Source organism: Ceratotherium simum, chromosome 16, assembly GCF_057802395.1.
Source record: "Ceratotherium simum simum isolate JZ-2026a chromosome 16, ASM5780239v1, whole genome shotgun sequence".
NCBI classification, from domain to species: Eukaryota; Metazoa; Chordata; class Mammalia; order Perissodactyla; family Rhinocerotidae; genus Ceratotherium; species Ceratotherium simum.
Genome location: NC_141915.1, coordinates 8,873,902 through 8,895,729, shown reverse-complemented (window position 1 = coordinate 8,895,729; position 21,828 = coordinate 8,873,902). Strand labels below are relative to the sequence as shown.

Sequence of the window (21,828 nt, the reverse complement as noted above, 5' to 3'; positions counted from 1 at the left end):
ATAGCCTCAAGACTTGGCAAAGCTGAGAAATTAGTAAAACTAGTCTTCACTGGCCTTGTCTCTCTTTAGGTCCCCTTCCTTACCAGGAACCCAAGGCCCTTCTGTCGCTCCAGGTTTCCTAAGACATTCCCTCACTCCCCTACTCCCCTCCTCTGAAGAGTTACAGTGGGAACTGTACCCTGGGTTTTTCCACCCCCTCAAAACTTAACCTTTGCTGCATCCCATTTTCTGCTTTCTGTGGTGAAAGTAAGTCAGATTATAGGTGTTTATTGATTCTTCATTGTAAAAATGAACAAATGAGAGATAGAGAAAGGGCTCCCTCCCTTCTCTCCCAGTCATTCCTTACCTTCTATGGGGGTAAGGAATGTGCACTTCAGCAGGACTCTTAGGAATGGAGTATTTTAACCCAAAGGTGTAGTTCTAATGGTAGTCATTTTAGTCCACACAGCAGGCCTGAGTAAGAGGGGTTTGGGGGTAGGTGGAGGAGTTTAGGGGTAGATGAGGCCCACCTCTGAGCCCCCACCTCTGTCAACCTGTAGGCACAGATCTGAGCACAGGAGCTGGGGTGCCAAAGAAGTGTCACAAAGAATGTTGCATCTGATAATGCCTTCTGTACTGTCTAGGACCTGAAAGGGAGCCTTATGTTTGGCGTCCTATATGCCCCCCAACTGATCACAGAATCCAAGAAGAATTGGCTGAGTTCTTGAAAAATTTCTTCGTTCAGCCCCTTTCCTGCTTATGCACAAATGATGAACAACACCATCTAAATGTGATTGCTGACTCTAGTCCTCTGGGAAGCCTAGATGAATGGAAGCTCCATAGTCAACGAGGCTGGGGTTGCATTCCATGGCAATGAGGAAGTGCTTTTTCCATATGGCCCATTGGTTGATGCCCATTTTCTCGTGTCTGGTCTCTGGAAGACACAAAGAACAGTGAATCAACATGCTCCTCATTACAACCTTTCATTTCCTAGGAGACAGTCCTGTTTGAAATTAATTTGCTGAAATATGTGCCTTTCCCCTGTGAAGCTTACTTTGTAAGAAAAATGCATGAGTTCAACAAATTGCTAAGCCAAGGACACAACGTTTTCTCTTTGTGATGAAAAGCAGATATCCCATTAAAAGGGATAAATTACTTGGTTACGTTTAGTTTGTATTTAAGTGTTCTGTTACTAAATATTCTTTGGCTGGGAATCTCCATCATTCCTGTTGGCTTGTGGATTGGATAAATAGCCTCTTGCATGAAACTCTAGGCTTTTAGCTTTGAGCACTGATTCTCCAGAGGCCAATAAGGAAAGTCTTAACAGGTACATGTGGATCCCGTAGCTTGTGTTTCATTACGTAGTCAAAGGGTTTTGTTTCTGGACAAGGACATTAGTCCTGTGCTAGCTCAGTGTCTGCAGAGACTTTACTCCATTGATTGTCTCCCAATCACCATCTCTATTGGCTTTTTTCCACTATGTAGAGACATTCTTAAGTCTTTTCAATTTCAAAAACAACTGCACCCAAAACCCCTTCCAGCCCTGCATCCCTTGTCAACTACTATTCTATCTATCTGCTTCCCTTCACAGCCAAGCCTCTTAAATGTTGTCTACACTGGCTGTCCTTCCTCTTCATGATTTGTTCACAAAGCAAAGCATCGCAGTCTGGCTCGTGCTCCCACCTGCGAACTGCAGCTTCTCTTAGTGAGCTCCTTGTTGCTAAGTGCAGTTTTATTTTGCTCAAATTCCATGTACCATTTAAACCTTCTTAAAATTCTTCCCGTCATGCGCTTCCAGGAAACCACTTCCTTGTGGTTCACTCCAACTGCCCTAGCTACTCTTTCTCAGTCTCCTTTGCTGTCTCTACTTCCTCTACCTCTCCCTTCCTTACAAGCTGATTCTCTTAACCTTTTTTTTCTCCCAGTCTACACAGTCTCCCTGAACAATCTCGCCTACTCCAATGGCTCTATATTCTGGCTGGGACCTCTCTGCTGAGGTCTAGACGTAAGTATCTCACTGCCTTGGGACATCCCTTGGGTCCAAAACTACTGGATTTCTACCCCTTCTCCATCCAATGCTCTTCCTCCTCCATATGGTCACTCTCTTGGTGAATGACACTACCACCCATTTAAGATCTACTGTGAAACTTTGGAGTCACCTTTGATCTCACGTCCAGCCAGTAACAAATGTCATTTGACTCAGATTCCTTAATAATTTCTAATCCTTCTCCTCCTCTCCATCAACATTCCCCTGGAACTCTGAAAATGCCTCCCAACTGGTCTCCTCTCCTCCAGTCTTGCCCTCATCCACTCTTTTCTCCACACCGCTGCTAAAATGATCTTTCTGAAATGCCGAAATCAAAATCTGATCAGATCACTTGACTGCTTAAAATTCATCACTGGCTTTCTGGAGAAAACCCAAACTCCTTAGTATGACCGTGAAAGGCCCTGTAGGAACTGGCCCTCTCTCTCTCTCCAGTATCACTTTTCACAAACTTTGCTCTCATTCCCCACGCTCTACTCACACTCAACCACTTGTTCTTCTGCCTCTCCAGGAGGCTCATGATCTCTCATGAGGTTGCTGTCAAGGTGTCAGCCAGGGCTGCAGCCATCTGAAGGCTTGACGGGGGCTGGAGGATCAGCTTCCAAAATGGCTCACAAGCCACACACAGCAAGTGGTGCTGGTTGTTGGTAGGAGGACTCAATTCCCCAGTGTGGGTCGCTCCCCAGGCTGCTTAAGTGTCCTCACAACATGGCACCTGGCTTTCCTCAGGGTGAGAAATCTGAGAGAGTGAGAGAGAGAACCAGATGGAACCATTCTTTCGAGGACCTAACCTCAGAAGTCATATAACATCACCTCCACCATATTCTTTTCATTAGATACAAATAACTAAAGCTAGCTCACATTCCAGAGGGAAGGGGGAAATTAGGCTCTGCCTTTTAAAGGGAGAAGTGTCAAAGAATTTGCAGACGTATTTTAAAATTTCTACCAAAGCTACCAGTGAAGAGCTGAATTTTCCCAGTCCATGACAGCTGTAGACAGTAGTCTAGGGAGTGGAGAACATGTCCTTTCCAGTGAATTCCGTGGCAGCAACAGGACCTCAAGTTAGGCCCCATAGGGCTGGAGTTCCTTACAGAAAAGAGGCAGTGTGGCATTCTGTTTAAGTGAAGGGAGGGTTGTAATCAGATAAATCTGGATTTAATTACAGCTCAGTCACTTACTAGCTGTGCAACCTGGGAAATTATACTTGTCTCCTCTGTGCCTCTGTTTTCTCATTGTATCGTGGCATAAATATACCATGACTTCCTCAGAGGCTTGTTGTGAGGATTAAAGAAAATAATATATGGGAAATTAGCCAAGTGCCTGGCATGGTAAGTACTCAGTAAATGTTAGTTGATAATAATACTGTAAATGTCCATCTGCCTTTCTCAGATGGCTGTAGTAGGTGGGCCTCCATGACTTTTGAGGCTCCTTCCTAGATTTTCAGTTGAGATGACCTCAGGGGAATGGGGATGACCACAAGCACTTACTACCTGACCAGATGACTGCCAAATTGCCCCTGTGTATAGGGACAAGGATCTGATGGCCGGGCCCAGGATGACCTCTATATTCTAGCCATATGGAGTCCATCACTTATTTACCTATATCTGCTTTTTTTTCAAGGTCAATTTCTTCATCTTCCTGAAAATTCTCAAGCTTCTCATTTCTAAGCTCAAAGCCCATCAAATGTGCTTCAGAGATTATAAATACAGGTAAGTGGCCTGAGTCAGTACCCAACAGACCAAGCTTGTCTTGACCCTTTCTGGCTCTTCTGGCTCATGTCCCAGGAAGGGGGACGTTGCTGCATGAGTGTGTTTATCCTCTCAGACAAGGTAATGGGGAGAGTCCCTCTGAGAGAGGTGTCATGGGGTCATGTAGGGCTCTTGCCAACGATGAGGATCTCTGGGCCCAGGAAAATGAAGTAAGTGGTGAGTAGTCAAGGGCACACACATTGCCCAACAGGAAACTGTTAAAATGCTCCTAAGAATGGGTAGTTGATGGGGAAAATAAGAGTCACACTAAGGGAAGTTTGACAGGTACCTTCCTTTGGGAAGGATTTGAGGTAATGATAAAAGACATATTCATAACTCAGAAGAGAATATTTGGGTAGTTTTCAGACCTTGAGAAATAAGACCACAAACTTTTGGAGTCCAAGGAAATACATTCTTCATACAGTCACCATTTCTTTGTGACTTGTCTTTGCTGTGTCCCACCTTCTACTTTCCACAGTGACAGCAGTCCCAGTTCACAGTAGGTCAGATCATAGGTATTTATTGAGATCCGCATTGCTGTAAATACAAATGAATGAATGAATGAATGAGAGATACGGGCTCCCTTTCTCTTTTCCCCGGGAGTCATTCCCTACCTTCTATGGTACATGAGCACTTCAGCAGGGCTCTCAGGGAGGGAGAGTTTTAACTCAAGGGTGTAGCTCTGAGGATAAGGATTGTAGTCCACATGGCTGGCAGAGGCAGCACCGTGAGTGAGGATGCAGGTAGCTGTTTCTCTAAGGCTACCACGGGGCCTGACCCAGGAGTGCTGGGAAGATAGTTTCCCATTGAGCTGACAAACATATAATGGATACCCACAATGTGCCTGGCACTGTGCTTGGAACAAAAGGTAAATACAATGTGGACCCCGTCTGCGAGGGGCACACGTTCTAACTCGCCTAGGACTGGGATGTCGGGGTGGAACACGAGTCAGGAGGGCTGACGCTGGCCGTGACCCCAGACTCGCTGACTGACTTTGAGCAAGTCGCTTGGCCTCCCTGGGCCTGCTTGCTGGTATGTATAATGGGAGAGCACCAGACCCATCTGCTTGTTATGAGGATTAAAGGAGGCCATCAATACAGGTGTCCCATCTAATCAATGTGGTCAGTGGTATTTGCCCAGGATCTGTACCCCAAGTCTTATCTACCTAAAACCCCTCCTCCAGGAGATACAGAAGGATAGACACACATGATGGAGAGCTGGGCAAATATAAACTGTAGTTGGCCCAAATATTTTGCAAATACTCCTAGCCCTGGGGCAGTTGGGCTGGCCTGGACCACACAGAGCCACACCGTCTTTCTTGGCGCCTCTGGTCAAGCCTCCAAGTGGCTGACACTTTCTTTGGCCCTTTTCCCAAGGCTCAGCCTCTCTCACCACTCTCTGAGGGTGGAGGTCCAAGGCCAAGAGCAGAGCTGCTCTAGTCTACCCTATGGGGGTCTATTCGGGGAGGGCATTCCTCTCACTAACCAGACGCAGGGGACACCTGGGCACCCCAGAAACCCGACAGAGGACGGCACTCCCAAAGACAGAAACAGGGAGAAGACAAATCCCGAGGCACCACTTTCCACACAGACTGAAATCCTAAACCCTGCTATTTTGTTCCTCCAAAGCCCACCATGTACCACTGAGGTCTTCCCATGTGCCAGACCCACAGCGGCCCCTACAATAACTTTCCATCCTGGTGGCTCCTGAGCGTCTCCTGACTGCCAGCCAAAAACACAGACTCAAGAGCCCCTCCACTGGGTATTCTGACTCAGTGAGTGCGGGATGGAGCCCCACCATGTGGACTTCCTACAGTAGAGTTCCCCAGGAGATTTTGACACATGGCCGGAGTGGGGGACCACCGGATCAGATGTTCCAGTGAAATAAGGCATTGAATTTTCTGGTGGGGCCATGGCAAATGTGTTTCTAAGCAGCCTTGAGATCCCCATTTTCAAGGTCTCCTTTAGACTTATCCAAGAGAGTGGTTTCCAAACTTTTCTAATCATGCATCTTTATCAATAAAGAAATTTTGAGCATGACTCTCATCATACATACACATGGTCTATTGAACTAATATATATGTTACAAGATATGCCAAAATATAGAAAATTACAAAGGATAGATAAAAATTAGTATACATAGAACTTCTATTATCTTCTCTTTCAATACCAAATGGATTGCCTTGCACAGCCCTGAAATGTCCACACGCGACTGGGAGCCAATGATCTAGGGAAGCGTAAATCAAGATACTGGGGAGACCCTCATGCCTGAGTAACAATTCAGGATGGCTATTTCGGGGGGAGAAAGAACAACCCTGCCCAACATATACAATCTGTCTGGAAACTTTTTTTTCCTTTCCCCCACCCTTGTTTGAGGAAAAAGCTTGAAAAGAGGAACCTGGGGGCATGCCCACCTGGAGGCCTCCCAGGGTGAGGCAACTCACCTTGGCGAGTTTGCCATCACCTGGGGACTGTACTGGGGACCTATTAGCATTCCCAAGTGGCTGAGACTTTGAGGGATGACGGATGCCAACTGAACTCACAAGAGACTGATATGTAAACCAGACTAGACAGTTATTCATTCCTAGAGTCTGTGGAAGGTGCGAGTGGCGTGGAGTTTCCTTCTAATGCCTGCCCTCTTTGTAAAGCTGGCACCAGAAGATCCAGAAATCCGAAGCGGTCATGATCATGTTGTCACAGTAGAGCGGTTGGTGTTGAAGGATCGCTGCTGGTGGCCTGACAGCCATCATGCCCTGCAGCACCACCCACCTGGGGAGAGGGAGGGCCACTCCCCGAGTCTCCACAGACAAGACTGAGTAACTGAGGACTGTCTGCCTCTTTGTGCTTCTTCCCACCATTTTGGGTGGCCATCTGCTTTCTGTTTACTTACTCTTTCTCCACACAGAGGACAGTACAATTGATTAGCTTATGCTCATTAATTAGCAAAAAGTCAGGGCCCTGTCTCTCAGGACACACCCAGGCCACCCTATTTCACTCCCTGGGCTGATGACTCATACAGCATCAATGAGCACATTTGCCCATTTTTCTCTCCAGGCAGTGCTAACTCCTTCATTTCCAAGTTCTGGGAGGGCTGCTTCCCGTCACCCCAGTGGGTCATCAGCACCCCCCTGTTCTCACCGCCCTCTTCCACAATGGAAGGTTCTCCTCTTCCCCGCCCCCTCTCCATGTCTGTTTTCCGATAGTGCCATCTTCTAGGGTAAGTAGGAGAGGCCACGGGGCTCAGTGCATTTTGTCCAAACTCGGGTAGGAACAGGCCTGCCTCCAACTGTCTCAGCTTTTGAGAATATGCAGAACGTAGCTCTCAAGATTTGGCTCCCCTCCAGAGGTATATTTTAGGAAAGTTTTATTAAACACGTTTAAGCCTTGCCAAAGAGGCCAGTTGCTAGGAGTTGGAGAACCTTCTGAAGTCCCAGCCCTTGTCCCTGGGCTTCCACCATTTAGGCAGAGGAAACTATAACCGGCCCATCTGTCTGGCCTGGGAAGGGAGAGCTGAGCCCAGCCTGGAGGGAGAGAAAGGCCCTGGGAATGCAGACCCTCAGCATGGCCGGAGCTCTCGGTTCTTTGTGGTTCCCAGCACGGAGGAGGCTCGCTTCCCCTGCATAAATGGTCTCAACTTTCCATGTGAAGCGTAGGGCAGAGCTCTTAATGAATTTATAAGGGAGAATCATTTCTTAATGTGCTAAACCCCAGAGCCCTTTCTGAAAGGACTTTCTGGTGGGCAACCAAAAATGATAAATGTCACGAAAGTAAAATTGATCAAAGTCATTGAGACTATAAGCAACCTGAGGGCAAGGATGGCTTCTTTAAAATAGAGATAGCTGAATTTTATTGGTCATTCATCGCGTATTAGATGCCATTTATACTGAGGGTTTGCCATATATTATTTAATCCTTACAGTGACACTGTTGAGTATTATTATTAATCATATTTTATTATTATTATTTTAATATTTGTATTATATTATTATTATAATCCTCATTTTTATAGATAGAGAAGTTAAATAATTTGCCTAAGACCACATCATTAGTAATTGGCAGCCCTGGGATTTGAACCCAGGCCCCAGGGACTGACCCTGCGCTCACTGCCTTTGGCCCCAGCTCCTCCTCTCCCACTGTACTCACTCATGTCCGCAGAGCAGATGCTCGATAAATATTTGTGGATAGCTGAATGACTGCAAAAACTAACCCATTTAAATAAACAAGTGATTATAGATGAAAAATAAGCATAAACACAGATCATAAGAATAAACTGCTATAGATATTTCTGGATTTTCATTTGAACAGGGACACAAACAGTACTTGGTCTCAGGAGAAGTTAGAATGAGATGAGGAGTGGGAAATCCCTTCTGACATCCATCCAGAGAGGTGGTAGTTACTAAAATGGGCCAAAACTTCATAAAAAGATGTTCATTCTTTAAAAATCATCCATACTAATTGTGGGATCTTGGATTGGATCCTGGAACATGAAAAGGACGTTAGTGGAAAACTGGTGGAATCTGAATAAAGTCTGGAGTACAGTTATTAGTCGTGTACCAATGTTGGTTTCTTGGTTTTGACAAATGTCCCACAGTTATATAAGGTTTCAACATCAGGGGAAACTGAGTGAAGGATACGTGGGAACTTTCTGACTTATCTTTGCTACTTTTCTATAGATCTAAAATTATTCCAGAATAAAAATTTTATTTGAAAAACATAACACCATAGCATGGCCCCAAGAATAAGTTGATGGTAAGATGGGTCTGCAGGTAAGAACGTAAGTATGTGTCTTTAAAACCCAGGTAACCCAGAGCAAGAGGCACAAACTTGAACCTTGCAGGGGCCGAGCAAGTAACGTGAATGATTAGGGCAGGCTGGCTAGGGGCTGGAGAGCACACGTTCCCTCTAAAGAGACGGCCACTATCAGGCTGCAGCCAATGACTGTCAAGCAGGAATTTGGCCCAGTATTGTCAGATCTCCCCATTTTTCAAAAGAAGCTAGAAATCTCGACATCTTTGCTCGAAAACTCATTATTATTTAAAGATGGCTCCAGTAACAAAAATTACTTCATAGCATAAGCAAAAACTGTCAGCAGGACAAATGCAACTGTGGTCGCCACGTTGCAACGTCTGAGCCAGTGGGTTTTAAAAACACTCCTGGAAATTAAAAAAAAAAACAACCTCTTGAAATAGTGTCTCCTCGGGAGCACCTTAACTGTGCTTAACTAAGACTGCTGCATGGGGGGGCGTGGGGTGGGAGTAGATGTGAGCTTGGCTCAGGGGAACCACATAACCGGGGCTGTGTCTCAGTCTCCCACTCCTCCGCCTCCCCTTGGCGGTCAAGGCCCTGGGACACACAGCCCACGTGCCCAGGTGGAGCCTCTCCATGGTGACTCCTGCTCTCCTCTTACTGGCGCTAGGTCCTTTTAGGGCACAAAGGTGAGGTTTCTTGTTTCCTGGATAACGTTGCATTTGAATGGCTCTCACAGACACGAGATTCATAGCAAGCACTTTCTGTTGGATGGAGTTAAACCCTCCTGAAGAAACGTCCATGAGCTGCTGATGACCCTCCATGTTTCTACATCTTTAACTCCCTGGGGTTTGTGGGGAAAACTTCTCCTAGTCTGGGCCTTTAAGACAGTGACCTGGCTAAAAACACATTACAATTAAGCTCTTTTTTCCCAATGTGTATAAGACAGTATCTACGTTTGTGCCCTGAATATGAGTCACCTTTGCTAATACAGTTAGTTTTAAATTAAGAAGCAGCTCAGGGGCCGGCCCCGTGGCGTAGCAGTTAAGTGCTCGCACTCCGCTGCTGGCGGCCCAGGTTCGGATCCCAGGCGCGCACCGATGCACCGCTTGTCAGGCAGTGCTGTGGCGGCGTCCCATATAAAGTGGAGGAAGATGGGCACGGATGTTAGCCCAGGGCCAGTCTCTCTCAGCTAAAAGAGGAGGATTGGCATGGATGTTAGCTCAAGGCTGATCTTCCTCACAAAAAAAAAAAAAAAAAGGGCAGCTCAATGGTAGAAAGCAGTCATTCCCAAATGTGGCTGCTAATCAGAATCCCATGGGGGAATTCCCTAAAAATTCACATTCCCAGGACCCAACCTCCAGAGGTTTTGATTCAGGGGGTTGATACTGGGGCCCAGGAAGCAATAGACACATAATTTTTTTAAAAGCTCCGTAAGGAATTCTAGCAGTCACCCGAGTTTGGGAACCACCGGTGTGCGGTATGGAACGTTTGGGCCACAGCTGTGCACTTTGCACGTGGGTGGTACAAAGGAATGTTTGTCCTTTTTGGGTAGGGTGTATACAACAGCGAGTTCTGACACCGCACTTTTTATGAGGAGGATCAGTTTCTCATTTCCTGCAGCCCTCGCTGTCATTAGAGTTGAGGGAGCATGGGGCTGATGGGGAAGCACTGCATAGAGTGTGAAGTCAGAAGCCCCACTTCCTGGCCTGGATTTGCTGCTTAGTGGCTGTGTGACCCTGGGCAGTCATTTTCTTTCCCCTCTCAGGCTCAGTAAAACCCTGACATTGAAAGTCCTGAATAGAGAAAGAGATAGAGGCACCTGCTAGCCAGGTAATAGGAAACTTGTCAAATCTGGTAGGGGCGTAGTGTCCCAGGGTGACAGTCACATGCGTGGAAATCTATTCACTGGGCAAAACGTTAATATCTGTAGATATATGGTAATCTATACGGGAGAATTCATTCATTCATTCAGTTCATTTTTCTGAGCATCTGCCATGAGTCAGGTGTAGGGATGTGTCAGTGAACAAGGCCACACTGGCCCTTAAGGCATTCAATGTGTAGCCAAGGAGACAAACTGGAAAATCAACTATTTATCACCCTGATGACAGTAATTTGGTTGTGTCGTGTACAGATTGGCAAAATCAACGCTGGTCCTCATTCCTTTATTGGGTGTTCACGAGATTCTCTTCACCTTCATCACTGATGATCAAGTTGAAGGATTTTCAAAACTTATAAGACTCTTCATCCAGTTGACTCTGAGCTCCTTCCATGTAAGTAAGCATCTGAACCAGGATGCCTCGGCTTTGAAGAAAACAAATGCCCTTGATCCAAACAGGCTCAGAATTGAGAGAGCCCCCAGATGGAAATAGAGTTCTGGTATCAGCAGGCTTCACCAGTGAGGGGCTTTAGTATTAAAAGGGTGTGTGGATGGAAATGTTGCCTTGATGGCGCCAGCGTGACTCAGTGACTAAGAAGGGAAAAGTGGTCTATCTCCTTGGCTGTAATAGTTGGTGTGACTCACGATCATATTAACTGTGAGTGTCAACATGAAGCCTTTTATTAAGTGCCTATTTTTGCTGGGTCCTCAGCAGACCATTGTGCAAAATGAACATTGCCTATGCTTTAGGTGGTGTACTCAGAGAACAAGACAACTGGGGTGGGGACCAGTGAGTCAAGACCAGGAGGCTCTTGAACCCCGACGGATGTGTGGAGGCTGAAACTAGAAACAGGAGGCCAGCTGTGGTTAATGTACCTGGGTATTTTCGTTAGCCATTGCTTAAATTGTCATCAATTACTCAGTAGCTTAAAAGGGCAATAATTTTTATTATTTCTCATGATTCTCGGAGTCAGGAATCCAGGCAGGACATTGTAGGGATGGCTCACCTCTTCTCCACGTGATGCCTGCTGGGGCTGGAACTTCCAAGATGGCTTCCCCACTCGAATGTCTGATGCCTAGGCTGGGAAGTCTCGAATGAGTGGGGCCGGCTGGAGTGGCTTTATTTGGGTCAAATTTCTGGGGCTTCATTTCTCACTGTCAGCTATGTTTATCAGTTCCATACAGTCTTAGGGCCTCTCACTTGCTGCATGTTCTCTTCTCATGGTCTCTCTAGCAGGGTAGCTGAACTTCTTAGATGGCAGTTCAGGGCTCCCAGGAGCACAAAACAGGAGTTGCCAGACCTTCTAAATGCTGGGGCCTGGAACTCACACAGTGATACTTCTGCTGCATTCTGCTAATTAAAGCAAGTCACAGACCCAGCCTTGATTGAAGAGGAGGGGACTGCACAAAGGTGTGAATACTGAGAGGCATGGCTCATTAGCAAAGGCCACTAACACAAAAGACTACCACAAACAGTGTGGACACAGCAAAGGCCCCACACAGTAGTGATCTTGGAACTGATAATCTTAAAATGCAAGTATAGGGGCAGGACTTCTGGAATGGAGGAGAGAGGAGCTTGGAAAATGCTCTCCCAAAAAGCAACAATAAAATTGGACAAAATTGTCAATAGCAACCATTAGAGGACGCTGGAAAGCAACCAAAGGTATACAAAAGATTGAGAAGAGTTTATTCAAAAAAAATTATTGAGCTTGAGTAAGAACAGTGGGAGTCTGTGTTATTTTTGCGTGGGATTGCTCTGGTCCTCCAACCCCTTCTCCATCAATGAGGAAATTGTAGTGAAAACTAGCAGCTTCACTGCAGAAGGAGGCTGACTTGATATAGATCAGAGAGGAGAAAAAGCCCACACCTCTGGGCATTGTCAGATACAGTAGTGATCTTAGTGGCAAAGGAACAAGGAAAGACAGTGCCACAGTCTGAGGTCGTGATTCTAGTTGGGGCAAGAAACAGACTGGTGAGCTAGCCAGAAATTTAACAGGGAGATTTGAGGAGCGAGACAGCCATCATGGGCTTCAATAAGCTCCCACATAGCTCTCTGGTGGACTGGAAGCTTGTGCACACATGCAAGGTTGCAATATATACTCAGGAGAAACCAAGAAGATATCCACATTCCCTGGCTGAACATGAGTTCCTGCACACAAACAGAGGAGACGTGGGAGGTGGAAAGTAAAAGCCAGGGAAGACTTGTAAACTGTCTGAACTTTGAGCATGTTCCCCAAGCCACGCACAGATCCATTGGCAAATGGTGTGGAAGCCTTACTGGCTCAAGATGTTTGAGCACAACTTCTGACCAATCACTGGCTGATTATTAAGCTATTATAAACAGGGGTGGGAGACCAGACTTAAACACAAAAGCCAAAATTTTAAAAATGAGCACAGACATCAGCAGCTGTACCCCACAGGAGAGAGATTCCATAGAACTAGTAGTCCCGACAAGTTACTAAAAAAACAAACCATCCCAAGGGGAGGAAGTAGGGAATCAGATTCCTGAGTTGCTACAATATATTATCTAAAACTTTCAGTTTTAAACAAAAAATTATGAGATGCAAAGAAACAGGAAAGTGTGACCCATACTCAGGAAAAAAAAAAAGTTGATAGAAATTCTCTGAGGGGTCCAGATGTTGGACTTAGCAGACAAAGACTTCAAAGAAGCTACTATAAATATGTTCAAAAAATTAAAGAAAATCATGCTTAAAGAATTAAAGGAAAGTATGATGACAATGATTCATCAATTAGAGAATCTCAATACAGAGAGAGAAATTATAAAATAAGAACCAATTTGAAAAATGCTGGAGTTGAGAAGCACAATAACTGAAATTAAAATTTCACTAGAGAGGCTCAAAATAGATTAAGGTGGCAGAAGAAAATCAATGAACTTGAAGATAGGTCAACTGAGATTATTCAGTATGAGAAACAGAAAAAAAAAATAACGGTTTCAGAGACCTGTGGAATGCCATCAGGCATACCAACATACACACATGGGAGTCTCATGAGGAAAAGAAAGATAGAAAGGGGTAGAAAAATCATTTGGAGAAATAATGGTTGAAAACTTCTCAAATTTGATGAAAAACATTAATCTCTGCAACCAGGAAGCTCAGTGAACCCCAAAAGGGATAAAACAAAGAGATGCACACTTAGAAACATTACAGCCAAACTGTTGAAAGCCAAACACAAAGGGAGAATCTTGAAAATAACAAGAGAAAAATGACTCATTACATCCAGGGACTAGCAATACAGTTAACACCTGACTGCAACCAGAAACAACGGAGGCCACAAGGCAGTGGTATGACATAATTAAAATGCTGAAAGAAAAAATAATTCAGTCAAGGATTCTATATCTAGCAAAATTATTTTCAAGATGAAGGTGAAATAAAGATATACTCAGATAAACCAAGACTGAGAAAATTCATTGTTAGCACACCTTTCTTACAAGAAAAATCAAAGGAAGTCCTTCAGGATGGAAGAAAATGACAACAGTTGGTAGCTCAAATCCACATGAAGAAATAAAATGCATTAGAAATGGTAAGCATATAGGGAAATATGAAAGTCTATAAATATATATATGTTTTCTCTTTTCTTCTTTTCACTGATTTTTAAAGACATAAGATTGTATAAAATAATTATTATAAACTGTATTATTGTTATAAATTGTATTGTATAAAGATCTAATATATTATGACAATAATAGCCAAAAGAGGAAAGAAAAAATGGAGCTATATTGGAGGAAAGTTTCTATATTTTGCCAGAATTAAGTTAGTATTAATATGAAATAGATTGTGATAAGTTAAAATGCACGTTGTAATCTCTGGAACAAACACTAAGAAAATAGCTTAAAAAATATAGTTAGAGTACCAGCAGAGGAATTAAAATGGTACTCTAGAAAATATCTGTTTACCCCAAAACACTTTCAATCTCGTTGAAATCCACATTATCACTGTGAGGGAGAAATTATTATACCATTTTAAAGATGATTGACCTGAGGTGCAGAGGAAGACACGAATATGTTAATAAGTGGCAGAGGTGAGATTTGTATGCAGAGGTTAAGCCCTTGCTTAAAACCAGCTGTAGTGCTTCTCAGGGGCCCTGTGAGGATCAGGACCAGGAGACACGGAGTTCCCTATATCAGAGTCTTAAAGCCACTGCCACCAGACAGTGTCAGGTGCTGAGATTCTGTGGACAGAGTGGAGAGAATGTGTCTGCCCACTGCTCACTCACCAAAGGCCAAGGAGACAGAGCCTGAGGTATGGTCTGGGCAGTTGGTCAATGGCTCTTTTTCCATCTTTTAGAGCTGAATAGCGTGTGGCTTTGAACTGAGACAGAGGATCCATTGGTAACTTTTTTTCATTATGAAACCATGTTGATTGATTTCAACCTTTCGGGGGATTTCACAAGGCTAAGGTTTAGTAATTTGGGTTTCCTATGTTGTTTAGTCTTAATCTTCTTTAAAAGGTAATCTCAAATTAGAAAAACAACAACAACAAGAAAAAGCTATAGCTGTTATGTCAGCAGTATTTGCTGGGCTTTTTTCCTCTGAGGGCTTGATGGGTCATGTGAACCCTTGAGCAGCTGATCTCACACCCCAAAGGCCAGGTGAAGACCAGACACTCATGAGGTGCTATGTGGGACAGATTTTTGAGAAAGAATCCTAGCCTATCAGACTCCTCTGGCAAGGGAGCATGTTTTGGTTGTCTATTACTATGTAACAAAGTACCCCAAAACTTCATGGCTTAAAGCAGTTACCATGTTATTATCTTTAATGATTCCATGAGCTGGGTTATCTGGACTCAGCAGGGTGATCCTTTTGATACATGTAATTTTTGAATGGGGTGCAAACATCTGAGGGCTCGATTGGGTTGGAACATCCAAGATGGCTGATTCACATGGCTAGACATTGACCTGGAATGTTGGCTGGGCACTCAGCAGAGGTTATCAATTAGGGAGCCTCAGTTCTCTGCCGTGTGGCCTCTCCATGTATCTTGGGCATCTCACAGCGTGAAAACTGGACTCCTGGAGCATCCCAAGAGCAAATGTTCTGAGAGGGAGGAAGTAGAAAGTCCTAGAATGTCACTTCTACCACATTGTACTGGTAGGAGTCACAGGGGCATCCCAGATTCAAGGGGAGGGAAAATAAGGTCCACTTCTTGATGTGAGGAGTAGCATATGCCTCAGAGAGGGGAGAAATCCTTGGGACCATCTCTGGAGACTAGCTACCACACTGGATCATTTGGTCCTGCAGCCAGCTAGAGCTCTGCTCACCACCGAGCACCACTGAGGAATGCGAGGAGTCAGAGTGGCTCTGCAGACTGAGCCAGAAAATGTGGGCAGAGGCCTCCTGCCCTCTGAATACTCTTCCATCCCACCAGGCGGAGGGGAGAGCCTGGGTGGGCAGATGTGTGGGTGCAGACATTCGATGGGTCACATCTTAGTGACTCAGCAGGAACCGGCATTGGACCTAACAGCTTCCTTTCCTTGCTACTTTGGACGGTCCTTCACGCTTCCAAGGGCTTATTGCTTAGAGAGTTTCCCCAGCCTCCTGCTATCAAGGGATCTTTGGAGAGACTGCCAAGTGGTGGTGACATATGAAGTGAGAGCCATATGTTTTGTGGGACCGCTCCCTCACACTTGCTTTATCTTGAATGAGAGTTAACCAGATTCCAGGATGTTCCTAAAACAGTGAATCGAGAACCTGAAGAAGGGAAAGACGTGTTTATGATGTGCAATCCTGTTTTAGCCAACTCATTCGTGAGAATTCTGGCACACTGAAAGCCACTGCTTCTAATATCATTAGCCTGGAGGCAAATATTACCTGCCCTGCCAACTGTACAGGGCAGCTGGGAAGCTCCAATGAGATTGCGTGTATGAGAATGATAAACTGGTACCACCATGCCCCCATTTAGAAGCTATGGCCAGGGAATATGGCATAAGAGAAGGGAAGTCCCACACTGGTGGGCAGAATCCAAACGTGTGACTGATGTCCTGACAGCCAGCGTGGAGATTTCTGGCTTCCACAAGGAAGAGCATAAAAATATTCCCCCAAGGCAACATTTTATAACCCATTTTCAATTTCAGCTCCTTTCCCAGTACCAAACCTCCCTTACTAGCAACAGAGGGTGAGAGAAATGTTATCAAGAGAAATGGGAGAGTCAACCTGCACTGCGACCTTCACTCTTTAGCTGGAAATGTGTCCTTTCCTTGTGAGTCTCATCATTTTATGAGATTCTTCCCCTAAACACTCAAGTGCTTGGGTCCTGCACACATATCCAGCTCCGATATCAGACACACAGCCCAAGTCTCACAGACCCTCACATCCCAGGGAAAGCCAGGCTTGCAGTTTTTCACAGGTGGCTGTTTAACAAATCAGGAAACAGAGTCTGGAGAAACAATGGAAACAAACAGTAACTAAAGCACCTTTGATTCCAGACCTCTGGCAGTTAAGCAGCAAATCCAGAAAATTTTTCCAACAGCATCAAGAGATTATCCCTTTACTGAAGCTCACGCAACATAGATGCTTTGTAAACGGAAGTGCCATATAAAGGTGGCCTATTGTTTTCATCGTGATCCTTGTATCCACAATTCTAAATGACTAGGAAGAGAACAGAAAGGAAACTGTCCTGTCATATTTTAGAAATGGTCTGATATGGTACAAGGCAAGACTCTTATAGTTGTAAGTGACAGAAACCCAACTCATTCATTCATTCACTCACACACTTATTCATTCAACAAATATTGTTGAGCTCCTATGATGTGTAGGCATTTTTCCAGGTGCTGGGGATCTGGCAGTGAAAAGACTAGATAAAGATGCTAGTCTTGTGGGGGGCGGGGGAGGGAAGGGACATAATAACCAACTTGAAAAATAAATAACAATATAATTTTTGTATTATGAAGAATGTAAAATAGAGAACTGTGATGGTGACTGGAGTGACTACCAAAAATTGAGTGGTTGGGAAAGACTTCTCTTTTAGGTGATGTTTGAGCTAAGATCTGAACTTTGAGAACCCAGTTAGACAGAGATTTGAGGGAAGAATGGTCCAGAAAACAGAAAGTGTGAAGGGACCTGATGAAGAAATGAGCTGTGGTAGCCAGTCTGCAATATGGCCCTCAATGATCTTCGCCTCCTGGTATTCATGGCCTTGTGTTGTCCCCTCTCACACTGAGTAGGGTTGCCTGTGTGACCATTAAGGTATTGTGGACATGAAGGAGTACGACTTTTGAAGCTAGGTCATAAAAGGGGTTGTGGCTACTGCCTTGCTACTTTGGATCACCCCCTGGGGAAGCCAGCTGCCATGTCATGAGGACACTCAAGCAACTCTATGGAGGGAGGCCTCAGTCTTCAACAGCCAGCAACCGGCACCAACTTGCCAGCCATGTGAGCTTCTTGGAAGCAAATCAAGTCTTCAGATGACTGAAGTTCCAGCCACCATCTTCACTACAACCTGAGGAATGACCCTGACCCAGAATACCCAACTAAGCCACTGCCAGATTCTTGGCCCATTGAGAGTATGTGAGATGATAAATGTTTACTGTTTAAGTCCACTAAGTTATATAGCAACAGATAACTAGTACATGAGGTTGAGATGCTGGAGGAAGCCGAAAGGCCCATGTGGCTGGAATATAGTGGCTGAAGGGAAGCACAGGACAAGACGAAGTCAGTGACATAGACACAGAGCCCGCATCACCTTAGCCCCTTCTGTGGTTAGATTTTATTTAAATCTAAGTGTGTTGAGAAACCACTGCTGTGAAATGATCTATCTTTTCAAAAAAGACAAGAGAAAGGGGCATTTATTATCTCACATAAATAAAAGTTTCAGGATCAGGCATAGCTGGATCCAGGCACTCAAACAATACCACCAGAAATCTGTCTGTCACCATCTCCAGCCTCTGCTTTCTCTCTGTAGGCTTCATCCTCTGATGGGCTCTCTCCATGTAGCTGGGAAGCTGCCCATGAGCATCTCCAGGCTTCTTTGACTATCAAGCTGGCAAATGCAGGGAAGAGAGTGCAACCCTCTCTTCTTTCCCAGTGAAAAGAACTCAGATTGGCCCTGCTTGGGTCACATGCCCACTTGGGCTGATTATGGTGGTGATGGCCATCCTAGAACATGGGGACCACATGATTGACAGCCTTGCCAGAGGCCCAGGGAGTAGGGGAGGGTCAGTTTCCAAAAGGAAAGGAGGCAAGTCAGGCAAAAAAAATTAGCCAATGCCCACTGTGGACAAGTAGAAATGGGGCAGTGGCCTTCTATGGTATTTGTATAATTGAATGAATGATATAGGGTTTTTGGGATTTAATCATCATTGACCTATGAGCACCTAGGCAAACACCTAGGCTGATATGGGTGGTGGGTGTCAAAGTAAGAAGAGACCTCATGGAAATCCAAGTTAATGTAACCGAGATGACTAACTCTAGCTAGTGTAAGCAATGTAGTTGCCAGCCTCTTCTGGGGGCTACTAGGACGAGGGCCGGCCTTTGGACTTTCCACGTAACTCTCGAACACATCTACCAAGTCAAACTTCATGCCACCTCTTCCTTTCGTTCCAGGGATTACTTGTGGCCTTGCAGTATTGCTTTGCCAATGGAGAGGTACGTTTTCCATGCTGCCATGCTAGCTTCCTGTGAGGCTAGGCTGGCATCCTACTGCCCCCGGAGGTCTCTGTCTATGTGACAGTGCCATGGGCGCATGGGCAGTGACCAGCATGAACTGGGACAAATTTCTCTTGTGAGCATCCAGTGGAGGGAGCAGGGGGGAGCTCAGATGAATGGGAAAAGGTGTTGGGACGAAGGTCAGAAGCCAGCCGTGGCCCTGCTGGAGATGTGCTGGGAGTAGTAAAGCATGATAGAGGGAACAAGCTTGAACTTCAGAGTCCAAAAATCTGGATTCAAGCCATGACTCACCTACTCTGGAGCTCTGAGTTTGTCAGGTCACTGCGGCTCTTTGAGCCTCGGTTTCCTCATCTGTAAAATGGGAATAACAACTATCCCTACCCTATAGTGTTGCTCTGGGCATGGTGAGCTCATGGTAAAGCCCAATACCTGGTAACTATGATTATTTTTATTATTAATATTATTGCATAGCCCCAACCAGCTCTCTGCTCCCCGGGAAAAAGGCTTGAAAGGGAGAGGGGCAGAGGCCATAACAGTTTTCTCCTGACTTCAGGAGGTGGGGAGATTTCCAGCCCCCTTCCCCTATCCCAGTTAACATTTATTTCTGTCTCCTCCCACTAGAATGTAAGCTTCTTGACAGCAAAACCTTCCTCCATCTTGCTCACTGCTGCTTCTTCTATATCTTCACGTGGGGGCTCCTTATCCATCAGCAGGTCTCAAATGCCAGCTCGACACAGTCCTTTCTTGAACACCATATCTCAAATTTTTGCCTCCTTACCCCACTGTCCTTCTTAATGGTCTCACAGTGTCACGACCATCTGCTCTGCCCGCGTGTATCTGTTTGCTTCTCTTTGTTCGTCTCCTCCAATTAGAAGGTAAGTTTCCCAAGGGTGGCACAGAGTAGCCACTCCATAAATATTTGCCCAGTGGACACACGACTAAACGACTCCAGGACAGTAACCCCGCCCTCTTCTCACCCGGCAGGTGAAGGCCGAGCTGCGGAAGCACTGGGTCCGCTTCTTGCTAGCCCGCCACTCGGGCTGCAGAGCCTGGGTCCTGGAGAAGAACTTCCGATTCCTGGGGAAAGGGCCCAAGAAGCTCTCTGAGGGAGACAGTGCTGGGACGCTGCAGAAGCTGCGGCCCTCGCCTGGCAGCGGGCAGCTCCTGCACCTGGCGGTGCAGGGCCTGGGGGTGCTGGGCGGCGGGCCCCACCGGGGCCATGCGGGCTGGCCCCGGGGCAGCAGCCTGTCCGAGAGCAGCGAGGGCGACTTCACCCCGGCCCACACCATGGAGGAAATTCTCGAGGAGAGCGAGATCTAGGAGGAGGCCCACCGCTCCAGCTCTGCTCCTTGGAGCCTCCTGAGAAGGGAGAGGGAGGAGGAGGCCACGCCAAAGGATGTTGTGGGGAGCAGTCATTACTCTTCCCATGCACCACGCCCACTTTGACATGAAGTCTGCCTCAAGGTTTTTCATGCTCTGTAGGAAACAAGCTGCATAAACATTCACTGCTTTTCTGCCCTTGTCATCCTAATAACCCCCACCAATGTGTTTTCCAGAATGATCTCTGGGGCTGGCCCTAAATTCAGGTGAACAGAGCCTTATTATACAGATAGATGTCTGCTATGAAATAGAGGCCAGCCAGTGTCTCTTCCTTTACCCCTCGTGGTACAAGGTTTCTATCTGAGGTTGGCTTTAAGGTGTAAAAGGACCACTTGGGAAGTGTTTTAAATGCAGAGTCTGACTCATGGCGGAGAGTCTAAGAGAGTGAGTCTGGGATGATGGCCAGCGATGAGAATCGTGTAACAAGCATCCCAGGAAATTCTGATACAAGACCACGCTTTGAAAACCCTGGGCAGGGTGTGGGGGAGCTAGAAGCCCACCTGAGCCGGCCAGTGGCGGCATGAAGTCAGCGGTGTTCTGCCTGCAGCAGTTCAGCTGTGACACGCATGCCCTCCTCAGACAGTGTGGAGCCCCATGCCGCCCACCGGATCCCCACACCTTCTTCTCTCCTCCTCCTCTCTTTTCAAGGCTTTCCACCCTTTCTCCATCTCAATTCTTCCTCCATGGTCAGCAGAAATTCTGTTCGATCCATAACAACCCCGTCCTTCCTCGAGGGGTTGGCCCCAGCTTCCAGGCCCCTCTGAAAGTTGCCATTGATCCTTTCCTCTCCTTTCTGGCTGCACCCGCCTTTCTGAGCTGGGCTTCTTCAAGCCTTATTTGCCCTACCATTCTCCACCATTTTCGGTTTGCCATTGACACATTGATGGCTGTACCTCCTGCTCTGGGCGGTCTGCCCACTGCTCTCCCTGATCTGAGTCCCCGCCGATAGGAATTCCACTCCTCATATGGAAAGGGACGCCGAAAGCTGGAGGGGGCCCAGGTAAAGTGATAGGACCGTGGCTGATCTGGACACGCCGAGGGGGGTGCTGGGAGAACCAGGCCTATGGGACCCGTGCTGCCGGTGGGGTATCTGAGTTGTGCTCCAGACCCTAAGTGGAAGTTGCTTCTGGAGGTTCAGGAGGGCCCAGGCTATTAGGGTCGGGCTCATTGACTGAAACTACCTGGCGACAGGCTGAAGGAAGATCAAGGGAGGAACATTCTATGGAAATAAAGTGTTAAGGCCCAGGAGTGTCACTTTTGTGGTGTGTAAAATGCAAGTGTATGTGGGTGGGGCATGTAGCCATGGGACTAAATACCTCCTTATATTAGGGGGAGGGGCGATATGATACTTATCAAGTAGGGTTGCCAGATTTAGCGATTAAAAATACATAATGCTCGATTAAATTTGAATTTCAGATAAATGAATAATCTTATTGT

The 21,828-nt window shown here is 46.0% G+C and overlaps 1 protein-coding gene across 2 annotated transcripts in view; it reads left to right on the top strand.

The window, feature by feature from the left end:
- GLP2R (glucagon like peptide 2 receptor) overlaps positions 1-20,331 on the top strand; it is a 59,876-nt gene extending 39,545 nt beyond the window's left edge. For both annotated transcript variants that reach the window (XM_004433063.3, XM_087440169.1), the window contains exons 10-13: positions 3,644-3,732; positions 10,650-10,788; positions 18,949-18,990; positions 19,996-20,331. In XM_004433063.3, the coding sequence (XP_004433120.2) occupies positions 3,644-3,732; positions 10,650-10,788; positions 18,949-18,990; positions 19,996-20,331 (606 nt within the window). The remainder of the gene's footprint in view (positions 1-3,643; positions 3,733-10,649; positions 10,789-18,948; positions 18,991-19,995) is intronic.
- Positions 20,332-21,828: the final 1,497 nt, after the last annotated feature.